The 18771-nt window shown below is 39.8% G+C and overlaps 2 protein-coding genes across 3 annotated transcripts in view; one reads left to right on the plus strand and one right to left on the minus strand.

Annotated features, from left to right (window-relative positions):
• Window positions 1–4342: 4342 nt before the first annotated feature.
• Window positions 4343–7548, minus strand: LOC129505257 (translation initiation factor IF-2-like). Its single transcript, XM_055318205.1, has 3 exons — window positions 7451–7548; window positions 5730–7115; window positions 4343–4562 (listed from the first exon to the last, which is right to left on the minus strand). The coding sequence occupies exons 1-2, from the start codon at window positions 7546–7548 to the stop codon at window positions 5780–5782; spliced, it is 1434 nt and encodes a 477-aa protein (XP_055174180.1). The 3' UTR covers window positions 4343–4562; window positions 5730–5779.
• The window catches only part of RB1CC1 (RB1 inducible coiled-coil 1), a 98461-nt gene continuing 85987 nt past the window's right edge, over window positions 6298–18771 (plus strand). Inside the window, exon 1 of one of the 2 annotated variants that reach the window (XM_055318232.1) lies at window positions 6298–6647. The gene's annotated coding sequence lies outside the window, so the exon portion shown is untranslated. The remainder of the gene's footprint in view (window positions 6648–18771) is intronic. The other variant, XM_055318231.1, reaches the window with a different exon arrangement.

Here is an 18771-nt window from a genome sequence, read left to right on the forward strand (position 1 = left end):
ATTTTCCATGTACCAAGTAGTCCCACAGAATGACACAATGAGATGACAGGATGGAGTTAAAAGCCTACGACTATCTTCCATAGAAGGGACAGAACAGTGACTGGAGAGGAGGCTAAGTAGGTGCAGATGGGTTTGCAGACTTTAAGGCAGAAGGGTGAACAAGTTTTTTTCTCATAGCTTCTATTTCCTCAGTGATGTAGGAGGTGAGATTATTTACCCAGAATGAAAGAATTGCAAAGGGGGATGGGTTAGGGATTTAAGAACAGTTTGACAGTTTGACAGAGTAAAAGGAGCTGACCACTAGGGAAATAGAGCACAGAAGAGTGAGGCAGGGATTGGATGTGAGGTTTCCAGATGACCAGTTCGATGTTCCTTTTAATAAACCACATTGAACAGCAATGTAATGGGACAGATGCTAGCTACACTTGTGGTAAATATAGCATAATATTATAAACTTGCCAAATCAAAGTTGTACACCTGCAACTAATGTAACATTGTGTCAATTATATTCAAATTAAAAAATAAATAAACCACACTGAAAGAATGCCTCCTGGGGAAAGTTTTTTTGCATGCATGGACAGCAGGTAGTGTTAACTGAAACAAAAGGATGATCTGAGGAAGTAATATCAAAATTAGAAAATTTTGAATTAAAAAAAATCTTGAATTTTGTGTAAAACAATGTAGAATCACTTTAAGTCCCAAGAGTAAGGATACATTTTTAAGGATCTTGAGGTTTGGAAAATGCAGAAATATGTACACACAGAAAGGAAATATCACCTACTTTTACTTATTTAAAAAGCTTCGTTAGACTTCATTTGAATGTTTATCATTGCTCTTGTACATACATAAAAAGGAAAATATAAGTAAATATTATACAAGTAATATAAGTAAATAAAATACATTGGTTTTTCCATACGATTCATCCTTTTCACCAGTGAAAGCATTGGCAACAGGTATTTCCTGTGAATCCATAACGGAGCAAGTCATGGTGCTACTCTCCTGTACTGGCTTTGCAATTCTTTAGACAAAGCATGCTTCGGACTGCCTTTCATTATGCTGTCCAACATGTCTGATTCATCATCTTTCCCATCCCTCTCCTCAAACTTTTGATACCTTGTGTTCAAAAGAAAGCTCCACCATTGTTCTTAGGATTTTTTTTCTAAGCTAGTGTTTTTGGTATCTTGAATAAACAGGTAATGGAGGCAATTGGTTAACAAGATTGTAGGGCCCTATCCATTGTTAAATGCACAGAAATTTCAGAGATGTCAACATATGAAAAAAATAGTGCAACTTAAAAATAGGACAGTAGTTCTATATTTTAATTTAGAATATTTCCCTTTGTCATTAGTTTTCTAAAATACAATTTTAAAGGCTGCAATTCATTTCATTATATGGGTGCACCATGCTTTTAGCCTGTGGTTCTGTGAAGGGCGTGACTGGCCCTTTGGGAACATCACAACGTGTCCAGAGACATTTTGGGCTGTCATCACTGAGGAAGCCACTGGAATCTAGTGGGTAGAGGTTAGAAATGTTAAGCATCCTGAAACGTAGAAGGCGGCCCCTTATAACAAATTATCTGGCCCCAAATCCTATTAGTGCTGAGATTCAGAAGCCTACTGCTAGACTTAAAATTTTTCAGTTTTTCCCTCCTTCAGGAAACCACCAAACTAAGGGACAGCATAGTATAGTGTTTAAAGATATTGCCTGTTGAATTGGCTGGGCTCATGTTAGCCATAACAGTTACTAACTGAAGAACATTACCTAGAAGGAATTAGTAATCTAACTTCTCAATTCCCCATCTGTGAATATAGAGAAAATTAATTGAACCTGGATAGTACTATCAAGACAAATAGGTTTATAAATGTAAAGCCCATGTTTGTCATCTAAGATACACTTACTAGTGTTGCACTGGCTTCAGTTATGATTTTTTTTTTTTTTTAATGAACGTAATCACAAACTTCACTATGGAGGGGTGTAGTCTAAATAGGAAGAACTGATGGAAAAATCAGAAGCAAAGAATTTCAAGGTTTGGGGCCTATGTCACCGATTCCAAGAAGTTTCAAGTCACTGGAAGTTTGTAAAATCAATTTAGTGGGTCAAGACTAGCATTGGAACAAAGATAGACTAGAAAATATCATGGTGCATTCCAAGAACTCTTTTCATAAAATAGGGTTTCATTGATAGAAGCTTCAATGTATGCACCAGGTCACAATGTTAAAATGTATTTTGTAATGTGAGTCACAATAAAAGACCTTTGAAAGGCACCACCCTTAGTCCAACTACCACTTGGATGTTTCAGTCTAATCTATATCTGCATGAACTGATGAGCTTCTGCTTTAAGACAGTCTGGCTGTGTCTTTGTACATTTTATTAAAAAGCTCTTCAAGGTAATGAGAAACAAACTTAATGTGAAAAATGACTAAAAATATTTTGTCTCAATCTATTGCTTTAAATCTGTTGGGAAATTAAGCATGCTGGAAGTACTGTATGTGCCGTGGCATTGGAAACAGTGTTGCTCACTAGCTCATCAAGCTCATCACTAGCTTTGAAGATAAATAGCCATAAGTTTACTATCATCATTATCATGAATAATATGTGAGTACCAACAGACCAATTGAGTAAGGCAGCTTTAACGTCTATAAACAATACTAAAAACATTAACTTAATAATCATAGTGCCAGAAGTCTCTAAGTGGTGCATGAGCATGTTTTATGCATCATTGGCTATGATCTTAAAAACAAAATCCAAAACTTTTCAAAAGGAGTTAATCTTTAAAAATGATTAACTGATTCATTCTTTGAAAAAAGTCAAATTATGTTAATTGCAGTTGCTGGCTGGCTGAATATAAACTAAAAGAAAATGAGGGTAGTGACACTATGTTGAGAAATACCTAATGCATGCATAATAAAATCCCAAATCAGGCAGAGTTAACAAAATTACACTGTAAACTGTGATCTCCCCAATATCGTGATGTATTCTGGATAAGGAATTAATGTTATTTAAATTTGTTACTACAGTGATTCTTGAATGATCCCTTATACAAACCTTTAGATATTTGAGAACAGGAATTTCCCCTAATAATTTCTTAGTCAACCTTCAATATAAGTATTTTATTAATTGCTATGTGCCAAGCCCTCTAGAAAGTTCTAGGAACTTAAAAATAAAAAAAAAAAATCATAGTTTCTAAACTTGAGTTTCATAGACTTAGAGAAACTAAAATTTATAGTTGTGTAGTATGAAGCAGAGGTAGTAGGATATGTGGATCACTATATTGCCCAGAAGTTAGAAGTTGGCTGATGTCCAAGCTGTTTTTAAAAATGACTTTGAAAAAATGAGCAAAATGGGATGAACAATCCTGGATGAGGAAACTCGTAAGTGTAAAAGGCAAAAGTGCCAGGAGAAATATCAGGAGAGATTGGTTGCTACATAATGGGTTGGATGGAGTAAACAATAAAGACTAGTTGAGGCGAGTCCAAGCATAAGTTGAAGGCCTGAATAAAAGTATAAAGCATTTTTCAACAAATGTTTGTACGTACAACACTTTACCCCACATATTGGGGAAACGGTTCCTCTATTAAAAAAGGACTCACATTTCAACATGTCAGACAAATAGTAAAAGTTGTAACATAATATTCTAAAGGAACTACTGGCAATGTTAGGGAAGGACTCTCTGAGAAAGTGACACTGAAATGGAGACCTGAAGGAAAAATAAGATTTTAAAGATCTGATTTGAGATATTACAGTGTTTCTCTGTAGACTGTGCAATCCCTACATACTCCTAAAGAGAACCAGTCTCTTTTGCCCCCACTATAAATCTATTAAAAGACATAAATGTTTATTAAAATTAAAAACTAATCATGTAAAAAAACTAATCATGTAATTGAGGACAAGATTAAGTCTCTCATCTCTTCTCCCATAGAGAATATTTGCATCATTTATGTCATATTACAATTACTTGAGAATTTGGAAGAGAATCAAATGAAAGGACAGATTTAAGAGTGAAGAGGGAGCCAATGCAAAAGGGGAGTTAAAAGATTATAACAAGTACTTTAAAAAGTGCAAATAAAATGTCAGCACTGTCCATTTGACACAATAATTTGGAGGTCCTTATTAACTTGTTTACAATTTCAGTGAGAAAAGAACAGTAGGTGGACATGAGGCTGTAGATTGTGGAGTTCCTATCAAGAAGCTTGGTAGAGTAATGTTGCATGAAGGATTTTTGCTGCTTTAATTTACTAAGGAAGGGAGAGTGTAGAGGGTTTTCAATATCTTCCCTAAAAAAGAAAATGTAACTTGTTGAAACTTATTACTGTAGACCGTAAGCAGTATCAGTAACTTTTTTTTTAAAGATTTTATTTATTTATTTATTCATAGAGACAGAGACAGAGAGAGAGAGAGAGAGAGAGAGAGAGAGAGAAGCAGGCACCATACAGGGAGCCTGAGGTGGGACTCGATCCGGGGTCTCCAGGATCACGCCCTGGGATGCAGGCGGCGGCGCTAAACCGCGGCGCCACCGGGGCTGCCCAGTATCAGTAACTTGTAATAGTATTTACTCCAGATACCTGCATATATAAAACAAAGCTAAGGTTAACACATTTATACTTACCACTAAGAAACAACATTGAATGTATATAAACTCTTAACCTTTATACTCTGGAGATGTAAATCTTTAAGGTATGAACCAATTACTTTTGGTCATTACTTCCAACTTACGACTAAGATTTGAGGACCGAATTTCTTTTTCCAAAGAAAGAGGTCAGAGAGACAAAGGTCATTTAAAACATTTTATTTTTTAATAGATTACCACTTGCATAAGTCAGTGATGTTTTCACATTCTAAGCTGTATTGTATTTGTAATGATGAATGTCAGTGATAACTAAGAAGTTTAAACACCCGTATATTCTTTACAGGCCTGGCAGTGTGTTTTGCTTACCAATTTTCTGGCAATATCTCTCCTCCCCACCTATTTTCTGTGTGCTGGTTCCTATGCTGTGACTAAGAAAATCAGCAGCCTACTTCAGCCTTGTCAGTTCGTACCTCCCTACTAGGCATAAGAGCAATTTAGTCTCTTAATTTTCTCTTCTTTCTGGGTGTATAAAACTCCAGCCTAAAACAACAACAACAACAAACACTAAAGTGAAATGATTTGCCAAATACAAGATTCTCTTTGGGATATGAAGGAATGTACAATTAAAAACAAAGTGGTAAAAATAAGCCCTTCTCAAACGTAACCCAGATGCCGGATAAGTGTGTAAGGAAACTGAAAATCCCTCGTTGCTTACCAGTCGTCCAATGTCTTAAGTCAGTTTCCACCGCTGACAAATAAAACATTGCAAACTTCGCTACCTAATAGAATTTATTCTGTTCTGGTGCCTTTGAAGACGGTGATAATACTCATTTTTATGCAAACCCGACAAGAGCCCTTTGACAGCGGTAGCACCTCTAAGTCTGGACACACCAGGAACTTGAAGAGCATTACGTAATCATTCTACATCTAACTTCTGCTCACCACGTTTTAATACTCAAAGCCTCGTGGCCTCAAGTCACTGCTTGGGACTTACCGTCTTCACAAATTCGGGATTCCCCCGAAATTGCCTTCTGTCCCTTAGAGTCCTCGTGCTAACCTACTGAGAACAAACTCAGTATTTCCAGGGCTGAAAACAGGAGGCCTTGCCGCTGACACCTTCGTTCCAATCGACACAACCTTAGCTCTCCGGTCTCTGCCTTACCTGGTCTGAGACAAAGTGTGCCGCCCCACGCTCGCAGTTAGCCGAGCCACCTATGGGCTGCTCGCAGGTCCAGCGGCGGGGGTCGGGGTCGGGGTCGGGGCGTGGCGGTGGCGGTGCCGTGGCGGGCTGGCCTGGCCTGGCCTGGCCGGGCATAGACCCTGGCCCGGGAGGCGGCCCGGAGACGAGAGCTCGGAACCTCGGCGTGCCCGGCTCCTGCGCGACAGGCGGGCAGACGCAAGCTGTTTAACCTGGGGCTGGTCCCAAATTCGGCGGGGTCGGCCCAGCGCAGGCCAACTCGCTGTAGCAAGGAAGGTCAAAATCACCTTGGGGCAGCGTGCGCCCGGACGACGCTCGCCCCGCCGCAGGCCGCCCCGCGGGCTCCCTGGGTCACCAGAGGACAGCCGAGCCACAGGCCGGCCCACGGCGACTGCGGGCGGAGCCGCCCCCTTCCCGGCTGCCCGCCGACTTCCGGACCTGCGCGCGCCTCCCAGCACCGCCCGGGTCGCCCGGGCGCCCCTCCCCCCGCCCACCGTTTCCCGGCATGCTCCGCGGAGGAAGGGCCGGAGTCGACAATAACAAACCCCTCCGCGGCGGTGTCCGCGGCCCTGCCGAGCCCTCGGCGCTGCCTTCGGGTTCCCGCGTCGCTCCGGCCCCTCGGCTCTGACCGGCCGCGGCCCCCTGACTCCCGGCCCCCGACCCAGAGCCGAGGGGCCTGACAGCTTACCCCCTCTGCCCGACCCCTCCCTCCCGCCGGGAGTCTGGGGCCGTGACCGGCACCCGGGACGCCGGCGGTCGTGTCGGTTGGCGGTGCCCGATGGGCGGTTGGTAGCCGCCGCCGAGGAGAAGGCGGCGGCGGAAGATGGTGCCAGGGGCTGCCGGCTCTGCTGCTGCCACCGGCAGAGGAGGCGGCGCTGCCAGGTGAGTGCCGTCGCCGCCCGTGTCCCCTTCCCCCATCTGGCTCCGCGGCCGCTCGGCGGGTTCGGGCACCGAGGCCCGGGGGCCCCGCCGGGACCCGCCCGCCGAGCGCCGCCCGCGCGCAGGTGTGTGCGCATCCGGTCGCCGCAGGTGCCGCCCCGGCACGACGGCCCCTGAGCAGACGCGCGGCTGGAGCCGAAGCCCCCGGGGCTGCGGGCGGGGTGGGGCTGGCTCGCCCGGGGCGGGCCTACGGAGGGCTCCCCTGGCTGCGGCCCCGGGGTCCCTCCCTGTCGGCGCCCCGGGCCGGCCGCGATTCGGCTTTCGGAGCGGCGGAGGGCAAGGGAGGCTGCCTCCTCTCTCGTCGTCACTGTGGCCAGGCGTAGCCTCCAGGCCGTCTCGGACGTGAGAAACCGGAGAGTGGAATTGGGCCGAGGCCGAGCGAAGCGCGCGGCGGGGGGACCGGAGAGATGCCTTTGTCCCGACCCCGGAGTGCGATGGGTGTAAAGTTACTCCTAGCGATGACTCAGCCTCCGCCAGCCCCGCCGATCAGATTTGGGATGGGGTGTGTTTGCGGATCTCACAACTCCTTAGGAGAAGCAGAAGAAGGGGAGAAATGGCAGCTTTTGAGGGGGATAGTTTCTTCCACCGCCTGGTGGAGGTACTATGTTTATTGTTATGGTTTCGTAATCTCGTCTTTTCTTTCCATCGTGACTCTTTAAAGTGTGGTCATAGCACACACGAAGTGGTGTGTGCCAGGATTGCCAAGGAGGACTAATACGCTCTCTGTTGATAGAGTCATTCATTACTGCAAGAATTTAAGCGAGGTAACAGTGTTTGCTTCCAGTTTACTGTATGTGCATGGAGCAGTGACTTGGGCCCTGTGAAATTGTGCCTGTCGCTCCATTGTAGTAGTTTTCTAGGTTTTTGTGTTGATGCCGCTTGCATGATTTATCCAAAGAATTGGGGAGTTAGGAACTTAGGAGGAGACGACTTTTAAATAGGCAAATCTATGTTTAATCAAGAATCACATTATTATGTTTCTGTGTTTGATACAAAGAGGTCTCTCCCATTCCGAGCACCATGGGGATTTTATTTTGGAGGTTATTTGGTTTATAAGCTAGGGGTGAGAAGGTATTTTTTGCTTTTCTAACAGAAGGACAGAATGTGGCCTGAGGGAACACATTTTCTCAGTGACATTTGTCATTTTTATTTTAGTGTTCACGTTGTGTTTCAAGCCTAAATAGAGTTTTATAAAAGAAATGTTTTGTGTTGGTGTTTGTTGATAATTATCTGTTGATGAAAATTAAATGTGAACTCAGACTACTTTTTATTTTTTTATTTTTATTTTTATTTTTTTTTTTTTAAGATTTGATTTATTCGTGAGAGAGAGAGAGGCAGAGACACAGGCAGAGGGAGAAGCAGGCTCCATGCACCGGGAGCCCGATGTGGGACTCGATCCCAGGACTCCAGGATCAGGCCCTGGGCTGAAGGCAACACTAAACCGCTAAGCCACCCGGGCTGCACAGACAAATTTTTTTTTTTTTTAAGATTTGTTTGTTTGATTATAGATAGACATAGAGAGAGAGAGAGAGAGAGAGAGAGAGAGAGAGAGGCAGGGACACAGGAGGAGGGAGAAGCAGGCTCCATGCAGGGAGCCTGGTGTGGGACTCAATGCAGGGACTCCAGGATCGCGCCCTGGACCAAAAGGCAGGCGCCAAACCGCTGAGCCACCCAGGGATTCCCCCCCAGACTACTTTTTAAAAGTAATTTTATTTAGTTGATTTTGAATCTTTTCATGTCAGTCAAATCTAGGGTTAATTATTGACCTAGTTCTTTTGATGTTGGATGACAGGGTGAAGCAGTACTCATGTCTCAAAGTTTTCTGGCTCTTGCTAACAAATACAAGTTCAGAATGCGTGGCAGATTGACTTTTAGCAAATCAAATTCATAAGGTCCAAAAGGGCAGAGGACACAAGGCCTTTGTTTTTGAAAAGCCACACTTCTGAACCTAAATTTTTATTGTATTAGCCTGAGAAGAGCTTTTATTTGGCTTCTGATTTTGAGACTGTCTTTAAATCTTCATGCATTCATCAAATGTTCGAGTACCTGCTACAAGCTTTACTTTGCAGATACATGTGGCTTTTGTTTTTTAAAACAGGAATATTGGGCAGCCCCGGTGGCACAGCAGTTTAGCGCCACCTGCAGCCTGGGGTGTGATCCTGGAGACCTGGGATCGGGTCCCACTTTGGGCTCCCTGCATGGAGCCTGCTTCTCCCTCTGCCTGTGTCTCTGCCTCTCTCTCTTTCTCTCTCTGAATAAATAAATAAATAAATCTTTAAAAAAATAAATAAAACAGGAATATCTAGTAAAATGTTCTTTTTTTTTTTTGCATAACACTCTTTTCTAATCCCTATTAAGCTTTTCATTTGTAGTATAGATAATAGTGGCTCAAGAAACTCAAGTGAAAATCTGGCAGTATCTCTCTATATACATTCATTCATACAGTTAATATTGACTTACACTGTTGGAGCATTATTGCAAGTTTGCGGTATTTGCAAGTTTGAAAGAAAGTTACTAAAAGGAGATTTGGGTTTTATGGAGTGTAGGGGGATATTTTAGAGGCATGATCTGACATGAATAAGTCACATCACTTTTCCTTAAAAAGATGTCCTAGTCACCTCAACACGTGTTGGCTTGGGATTTATCATGTGCCTACTCTGTGCTAGGTACTGGTCAATAAATGCTGGGAATTTGGCAGCAAACAAGCCAAATCCCCATACTCATTGGAGAAAAATATGGAGTAAAAGATGCATGCTAGGAAGTGGAGGAAAAGCAGAAGAGAGGAGATGAGTATCAGGATTAGGGGATTGAAACTTCAGAAGTCCTCACTCATTGGTAACTTTGGAATGAAGACCCAGGAGAAGTGAGAAAGCTAGCTGTGTGACTATCTGGGGCAAAAACATTCTTAGCAGCAGGAGTAGTAAATGGGAGGGCTCTGAGATAATTGGCATATACAAGAAAAAATGGAAAGGGTACTGCAGGTGGACTAATAGCAATGAACGGGAGGGTACTCTGAGAATGGTAATAGTGAAGACTCTACAGATACTCAGGGGCCTGGGGTAATAGTAAGGAAACAGTACCATACTGTAACCATCCCGTTGCTAAAGCCACAGAGATTTGTTCCAGAAAACCCAGCAGCATGAAAGCTTTCTAGCATGAAAGGCTAGAAGGCAACTTGTACTACATTCAAGAAATGTTAAACCCCTGCAACACAGTTTTAGCTCCTGCAACATGAATGATGAACAAGAACTTTGTATGTGACCTTTGAATAAAAGATTGTAGGAAATTTTGAACCATGGGGAATTTTAAAGAAGATAAATTGCGAATGTTGGCTGCTTTGAGAGACTGGAATAGATAAAATGCTAGAGAAGCAGATTGTAGAGTGCTAGGTTGATGTTGTACTTACTGTTGTACATAAAAGTATGTAAATTTTAATTATCACATTTCTGATTTGTTTATTATTGTGGGCCTAATAAACCTAATTGCCTGTAAGAAGACCTCTGTGGCATGGTCCCTGAGAGGATGGCATTTCTTTCCATCCCTCAGTAAAGTTGAGGTCCTTTTAAATTACTTTTTCCTTATATGAGTGCTGTCATGCACCCTTTCTTTCATTGATTTGTTTCTTCTTTCATAGCTGTTTAGTGAGTACCCTCAGTATTATGAAATGACACCCCACCCTCTTTCCCACCTCCAAGATTTTGCTCTTTTGAATTCTAATATTCTATTGGCTTGTAATTATGATAAGGGATGAAAATAATTGCAATCCCTTTTCCATTTCTTTGTTACTGGTTTGGGACTATACACATTATTTTTTCCCTCATATTCTACATGTAGTTGATCAGCAGCTATCCAGAATATCTGTTAAAATATTAGTCAGATTAGTACCGTACTGTTAACATATCCATGGTTGTTTTAGCCATTGTATGCAAATTCCAGATGTGCACATCATTTTTTTTTATGTTGCTATGGTGTTTACAGATAGTCTTTGTTTAATAGAACAAAGCTAATTCAATATTTGCTATATATAATTTTGATTTCATTTTCAAACTATCATAAAATGAAGCGGAGAAATGTAACACTTTTGCTATAGACATAATCATGTCTATATTAAAGAATTTAGAAAACCTGAATTCACTTTTAAAGGGAATGTCACCACTTGGTATTGCCATCCCTTAAAAATTATACTGTGCACAGTCCTGGATGTTTTTATTTTAATTGCTGACAAGAAAACAGAAAAAATGGATGTGGCTTCCATACGTGGCATAATTTAGAGGAAGAACTGTTATCTAGTAAATTTGACTGAATTTCTTTTTTTTTTTTTTTTGACTGAATTTCATTTTAACTTTCTTTTTGGATTTCTGTTAAGCAGAAGTTATGAAATGACATAGCATATTAAAAAACATGTTTAAATACAATAATAATTACAAAGTGAATTAAGTTTTTTATGAGTGAGGCTAATTCAAAATGACATCTAGTGATACTCTGTATTGGGACTTCTGTTTTTTAGATTTACTAATATTCCAAATTCAAATTATCTGCAAGCCATGAATTTTACATAATTTTTATGAATGGCAGGACAGCAAATGTGAAATACATTTATATGTATTGATGGAAATATTCCCACATTTTATTATTCAATTCAAACAAGCTGTATAGCATATGCGTGATGTTCATCTCATTTTTATAAAACCAAACTGTTTGTATATACACATACATTTTTTTTGTATGAATAGGGGAAAAAAAAGCCCAGAAGCCATACTATTAAAAGTATTCCTGTTGTCTCTATTCTTTTGGTGCTATCTGTATATGAAGTTGCTTGTCTAGTTATAGCTTTGTTTAGGAGGCTCTGAACTTCTATGGAAAAGGTTCTCTTTGGGAGAATGTGAGGAAAATGGCTGACTTACTCTTCCCCCCCCCCCCCCCTTGGCAGAGAAAAAGGTAGGATCAGATAGAAATAATCTGATATGGAGGGTTCGAAGTCCCATTTTCAGTCCCCTGGGTAACCTAAGATTTTCCGTATGTGGTGAACATTATTTTCATTGGTGCAGCACTCAGTGACCCCTCCATGGAATCAAATTCTGCAATTTGCAGAATTACAAATCAGACAAAATTATTCCTAAGTCTTGTTCTTTCTCCATGAAACTTTTGGTCCAACGTATCTAGTTTGTCCAGATTTTGTGAATTCTACTAGACTTGAAAGCAGCTTGTGGGAAATTGTAATTCCAACACCTAGCACAGTTTCTGGCTAATGTTGGATGTTTAACAAATTGAGAGTGAGTAATGACTTAAATGTATTCAGTTTGGGACTTCAGAAATTGAAGTCTTTCCCTTTGTTTTCCCCATAAGGAAGCTAATTTAAAATTTTAAATAGTTGACAGTAAACTGGAATAGCTGATCTAATCATTATGGTGGCAGCCTCTCAAAGAGGAAATTGTAAATCTCCAGGTGATAAATTGGATAGTGTTTTATATATATATATATATATATATATATATATTATATATATATATATAAGAGATGCTTTTATATCGCCACTCGCCCCCTCACTTATAGCTGAATGTATCCCAAGAGTATCCAAGCAGGGCAAATGTCTTTTTATGATGTGAGATTTTTTTTTTTCCTCTGATAATTCCTACTACCTTATGTAGCTAGTAAGAGCTCTGTAAATTCAGAGGGAAAAGAGTGCTTGTGGGCCATCCACGGTTAGGGAAAACTTCCCAGTAGTGCTAATGAACCATGTTTTTGCACTGTACTTGGACGAGTAAAAATCAGATTAGCAGAAATTGGGGGAATTGTTTCCAGCAGGGCAATATAAAGTGAGAGAATATAAGTTTCATGTAGAAGAGTAGTTGGAAATATTTCTAGAAAGGTAAACTAGGGCTTAATTATGAAGTCCATGAATGTCAGAGTTAAAGTTATAATCACCACCATTTTTAGAGCTTTTATTATAGTCCTTGCGCTGGAAAGGAGTCTGAAATACATTCCGTAAAAGGTATCATTTCAGTTTATGGGTGGTCAACTGAAGTGCAAAGGTTATTTGAGCCTCATTGGGAGAGATGGGATTCACACAGAGGTAAATCTTGCTTCAAAGCCTGTACTTTTATTTTAATATTTATGTAGCTTTAAGCCAGAGTTGGCAAATTCACATTCTTAAAGGAGAAGACATAATGAAATTCAGTGAAACTGTGAGGTACTATCCTTGAGGTCACCGGAGAGAGCTACAAAGGAACAAGCTACAGAGGGTGGTAGGCCATTGATTTGTGTCTTGCTGTAGGCAACTGTGAGGATCTAGGGAAGGTTCTTGAGGGATGCAGCCTGGAGACAGTAGTTAATAACTGGTGTAACTGGTTGTAACTGCTTAGGAAGACTTGGAGCAAGATGGAGCCTTAAAGGCAGCAAGAAGAGTTTGGATTCTCAAGGAAAAATGGATAGGCTTTTAGATGGAAATAACTGAAGTTGTGAACAACGGGAGAATGATAGCTTTTTTAACAAAAGAAGTTAGGGAATAGTTTCAAAGGAAAAGCACTGAATTGAAATGTGGATTTGTCAAGTTTGTGGTATCAGAAGCATGATTGCTAACGGAGGATATTTAGCATCAGCTGAGTGCTAGTCCTGTGCCTGGGGGCAGAGACCTGGGTTAGTTAACCAACAGTAACTGACTTTTGTATTGCATTATCAGTTTGCATAACTCCTCAGTTTATCTGTAGGTTCATTGCATTTTCACATCAACCCTGTGAGATTGGGAGTTTCTTTTTGTAATGAAAATAACAAGTTTAAGGGTGCTTGGCTGGCTCTGTCTGTGGACTCCTGGTGCTGTGAATTCGAGCCCCATGTTAGGTGTAGAGCTTACTTAAAAAATCTTACCAAACAATAAAATAATAATAATTTAAGTTTGATCAGGTTAGTCTGAGTCACACAGTTGTTAGTGGGAATAGGACTTACATACAGCTCTTCTGATTCCAAATCTCATTTTCTTTTCACAGTTCTGTTTTCCCTCTTACATATATGTAAAGGTAACAGTTGGAGAACTAAATATGAGTGACCATGTAGGGAAGATAGTTGAATGGGAAGGCAAACCTACACTGGGATGGCAGATTGGGGGCTAGAATGGGAATAGTAGTTGGGGGTCATTGTCTTGTTCTTTTAGTTGGACTGGCTCTTCAAGGGCAACATATTCAGCTTCTTTATTTCTTGGTGTTGCATAAAAAGTGTTGTCTTTTTTTCTTTTTCAAAATGGAAATAAGTTTTATCTCTGATTATAAATGTGATTTTTTTAAAAAGATTTTATTTATTTATTCATGAGAGACACAGAGAAAGAGGCATAGGCAGAGGGAGAAGCAGGCTTCTCACAGGGAGCCTGATGTGGGACTCGATCCCAGGGTGCTGGGATCATGCCCTGAGCCAGAGACAGATGCTCAAACTCTGAGCCACCCAGGCGTCCCTGTAAATGTGATTTTTAAGGAGACCAGGGAAAGTGAAAGTCCTGCATCCAGAAATAGCCGTTGTAACAAAATTGATGCTAAAACTTGTTACAGAATTTTTTTTTTTTTAGGTTTTTATTTTACTTCCAGGTAGTTAACACGGTGTTACTAGTTTCAGGTGTACAATATAGTGACTCAGTGATTCTGTATATCATCTAATGCTCATCATCATAAAGGTACTAATTAATTAATCCCCATCACCTGTTTAACCTATCCCCCCAACTTCCTCCCCTCTGTTAACCATCAGTTCTATATAGTTAAAAAGTTTGTTTTTGGTTTTCATCTCTTTTTTCCACCTCTTATTTCATTTGTTTCTTAAATTCTGCAGATCAGTGAAATCCTATGGTGTTTTTCTCTGACTTAATATCACTTAGCGTTATACTCTCCAGCTCTGTCCATGTCATTGCAAATGGCAAGATTTCATTCTTCATGACTGAATAATATTCTTTCTTGTGGGGAATGTGTATGTGATACATCATATCTTTATCCTTTCATCAGTTGATGGACACTTGGACTGCTTCCATAATTCTCTATTGTAAATAATGCTGCTGTAAACATAGGAGTGCATCCATCCCTTTGAATTAGTGTTTTTATATTTTGGCAGTAAATACCCAGTGGTGTAATTGCTGAATCATAGGGTAGTTCTGTTTTTAAGTTTTTGAGGAACCTCCATGCTGTTTTCCATAGTGCCTGCACCAATTTGCAGGAGTGTTCATTTTTCTCCACATCCTTGTCAACACTTGTTTCTTCTGCTTTTCATTTTTGCCACCCTGACAGGTGGGAGGTATTATCTCATTGCAATTTTGATTTTCATTTCTCTGATAAGTGATGATGAACATCTTTTCATGTGTCTGTTGGCCATTTGAATATCTTCTTTGGAGAAATTTTTGTTCATGTCTTCTTGTTTTTTATTTTGTTTTCTTTGTGTTGGGTTTTATAAGTTCTTTATATAGTTGGGATATTAATCCTTTATCAGATATGTCATTTGCAAATATTTTCCATGCAATTGGTTGTCTTGTAGTTTTGTGTTGTCTCCTTACTTGTGCTTTTGTTTTCTTTGCCTCAGGAGAAATAGCTAGAAAAAATTGCTGCAGTCCAGACTTCTTTAATGCTTTTGTGTACATGTACTCCTTCACCATTAGTTAATAAAATAACAATAAAATCCACAAACAGAATCACATGATATATACTATAACTTGCTTTTCCTACTAAACAAATGCATCACTAATCAGTATGTAAAGAGCTACCATTTTAAATGTCTAAATAATATATAGCTGTACCGTAATTTGATAGCTTTCTGATTTTTCATTGTTAAAAATAAAAATTCATTGGGTATATACCTTTTTACATTTGTCTGTTTATTTGCTTCCAGTATTTTCAGAGGTAGGGTGGTGGTTTGTACATTTTAATATATACAATTTAAATTTTGATACATATTGCCAGATTAAATCTCTTTATATAAATTGTACCAATTTCTATTCTTGTCAAAACTGGCAGTGTGCTCATTGTGAGATATCAAGAATCCAAGAATCAACACTGTTCCTTCTGGTCATCAGAAGTAACCTAAAGGGTAAAAACTGATCACATTTCAGTAGAATTAATCTTTCTGCATGCTGTAGATAGCCATTTGTCATAGTACTGTTGCATGAACAATTTATCCTTTTCCCCAATTTGAAATACTGTTATTGTTTATATGAAGATATATTTGAATCTGTTGTTCCATAAGTTATCTATTAATGGGCCAGAATTGCAGGTTTAATAGCTGTTAGACTATGTTTGACATGTTTTGATAAATGCTCTTTCCTACAGGGTCTCTGTCTCTCTCTCCCTGCATGTATAGATGTAGATACTATACAGTTGTATATATATATATAATGGAGACTTAATAGTTATTGTCTCAATGGACAGAAACTAAAGACACTGTTTAGGCAAGGGGTACCACATAATAATTTTAAGAAAATCTGTATCAGGGCGCCTGGGTGGCTCAGTGGTTGAGCATCTGCCTTTGGTTTAGGTCGTGATCCCGGGGTCCTGGGATCGAGTCCCTTATTGGGCTCCCTGCATGGAGCCTGCTTCTCCCTCTGTCTGTGTCTCTGCCTCTCTCTGTGTCTTTCATGAATAAATAAATAAAACTTTTTTAAAAAAAAAGGAAAGAAAAATTTTGTCAATTATTTACTTGTCTATTGCTTTTAATTTAAAACTGGGTTAGGGTAGCCCGGGTGGCTCAGTGGTTTAGCCCCGCCTTCAGTCCAGGGCCTGATCCTGGAGACCTGGGATCGAGTCCTACGTGGGGCTCCCAGCATGGAGCCTGCTTCTCCCTCTGCCTGTGTCTCTGCCTCTCTCTCTCTCTCTCTCCTCTCTCTCTCATGAATAAATAAATAAATTTTAAAAAATAACTGGGTTAGCTTGTGTCATACTTATGATTTCATTTTATGAAAATTAATTTTTATAGAAAATGAGTATGGGGCAGATTTTAGCAAATCTTGACTTTGGTAAAAAGTAATACTGTATTATGTACTAGGCTGAAATTTTATGTCACATAAAGTTAATTTGTAACTCAGCAGCAGTTGACTTAAATGCTGGCAGTTTACCATTGTGTGTAAGAATATAGTTCTTAGATCATTTAGATGCAATCCACTTAGAAGTTTGATAGATTTTATGCTTAATGAGCAATCCCAACTTCGTAAATTGATAAAAGGGTTAACACTTCTTAATGTTTGATTTCTTCAAGGAGATTAGTGATTTGCTAAGCTTATCTTCTTAAATTTTAGCAAATGTGATTGAGGAGGGTAAATCATTGGTTTCTAGCGGGAACTCAATTTTGCATATCCTTTTTTGGTATTTTTTGGAATGACACCTTTACATGATGAACTCATGCTCATTTCTTCTCAGTACAACTTTTGCATACCTCTATTGTATGTACCGCATTGTATTGTCATATTCATTTTATGTGATTAAGCTTTTTTTTTTTTAAATTTTATTTATATATTTATTCATGAGAGACACACACAGAGAGAGGCACAGGCATAGGCAGAGGGAGAAGCAGGCACCATGCAGGGGGAGCCAGACGTGGGACTCCATCCCCGCCTCCCCCCTACCCCACCCCCGCCCCCAGTGTACCCTTCTCAGTTTTTAGGTGAAGAAACTGAGATTTGGTGAAATTAGGCTCTCGTGTCACAGAAGGAAAGATGTGAATCTAGGGCTAAAACCCAGATCTATCTTCTGTTCCAGTATTTTTTCAGGATGAGTTCTGTTCATTTTCACGATACCCAAAGATGTGCTTGGTTATTAATGCCTAATGCCCCTTTTGCTTAAGATTTTAACAATTATATACCAAGGAGTGAATTCAGCTTTGTTGGGCCATCTTATTTTGATAGCAAGCATAGAGGATATATAGTACATTCTTACAAAATATTACTGTGGATTCTCTTTGAGCCATTTTGTATTTGTTTTTCACAGTTGTGGTTCTTGCACTAGTCCTTCTCCATAGCCTCATTCATTGATTATCTAATGTCTTGGTAGTAGGTTAGGTACTGTGGTGTCTTGAAGAGAGGTGTAAAGCATGGCCAAGTTTTCTCTAGCTGTTTACAGTATGGTTTGGGGAATGTAAGGCATTTCACCTGTGGGGAAAAATATTTCGACATTTATTTATGTTCTGGATACAAACACTATTTGATTAGTTGAAACTTAAAGTTCTGGGCTTTAAGTGCTTTAGGTACATTGTTGACAGCCAGTAGATTGGTGAAGACTTTATGATAGGGTGCTTGTGACTTCATGGTTATAAAATAGAGACAATGAAATGACATGAGTAAGGCAAGACTTATTATCTCTCTCAGGCTTATGATTTCATCAAGAGATCAGTTTAAATGGTATGGAGTTTCATGTAATGAGGCACAGGCACAGAAAGACAATATTGGATATTTACTCCAAAAAATTTAGACAGTTGAGTAGATGGTATGAAGCATTTTTAGTTGGGGAGAGTTAAAGTGACATTAAAATAAGACCTCTAACATTTTTTGTTGGTAGTGTTCTCCAGGATGGATTTGAAATGAAATCTACTGAATATAGGAGCTCAGTTAGATTGTTGTCAGAGCTTGGATACACAGTAGTAAGCTCTGAATTAGACAGCTTAATTGGGAGTAAGTAGAAGAGAGTGGTATGCAGACCAAAGAGTACTTACTATATATATGACGTCAGAGTTGATTACCATTGGTGAATCCCGGTCAGCAGGAGAAACACTGGAGATGTTTAAGGTAGAGAAGATTATTATCTTTCTTTTTAAATTAAAGAGCCTTGGGATACCTTGGCTCTAAGGAAACTACCAAAATTTGTCAAGTTGGTTGAGGTCTTTCTCAGTTAACTACTTGAGGTCTGTTTTGTTGATCACTTACTGCTAGTAGTATACTAACAATATGTCTACTTGTGAGAGCCTACTCACTCAGTAGGTGTTCTTGAGTACTTTTTATGTTGCAAGAGTTACTTCCTGTTCCTAGGTAACATTTTGGACTATGTAATGTGCAGTTGGTAATCTACTAAATATTAAGCTCTTTGCATAGGTAATTTTACTTGTTTTCCACAAAGCTTTA

The sequence above is a fragment of the Nyctereutes procyonoides genome, unplaced genomic scaffold, assembly GCF_905146905.1.
Source record: "Nyctereutes procyonoides isolate TBG_1078 unplaced genomic scaffold, NYPRO_anot_genome, whole genome shotgun sequence".
In the NCBI taxonomy this organism is placed as follows: domain Eukaryota; kingdom Metazoa; phylum Chordata; class Mammalia; order Carnivora; family Canidae; genus Nyctereutes; species Nyctereutes procyonoides.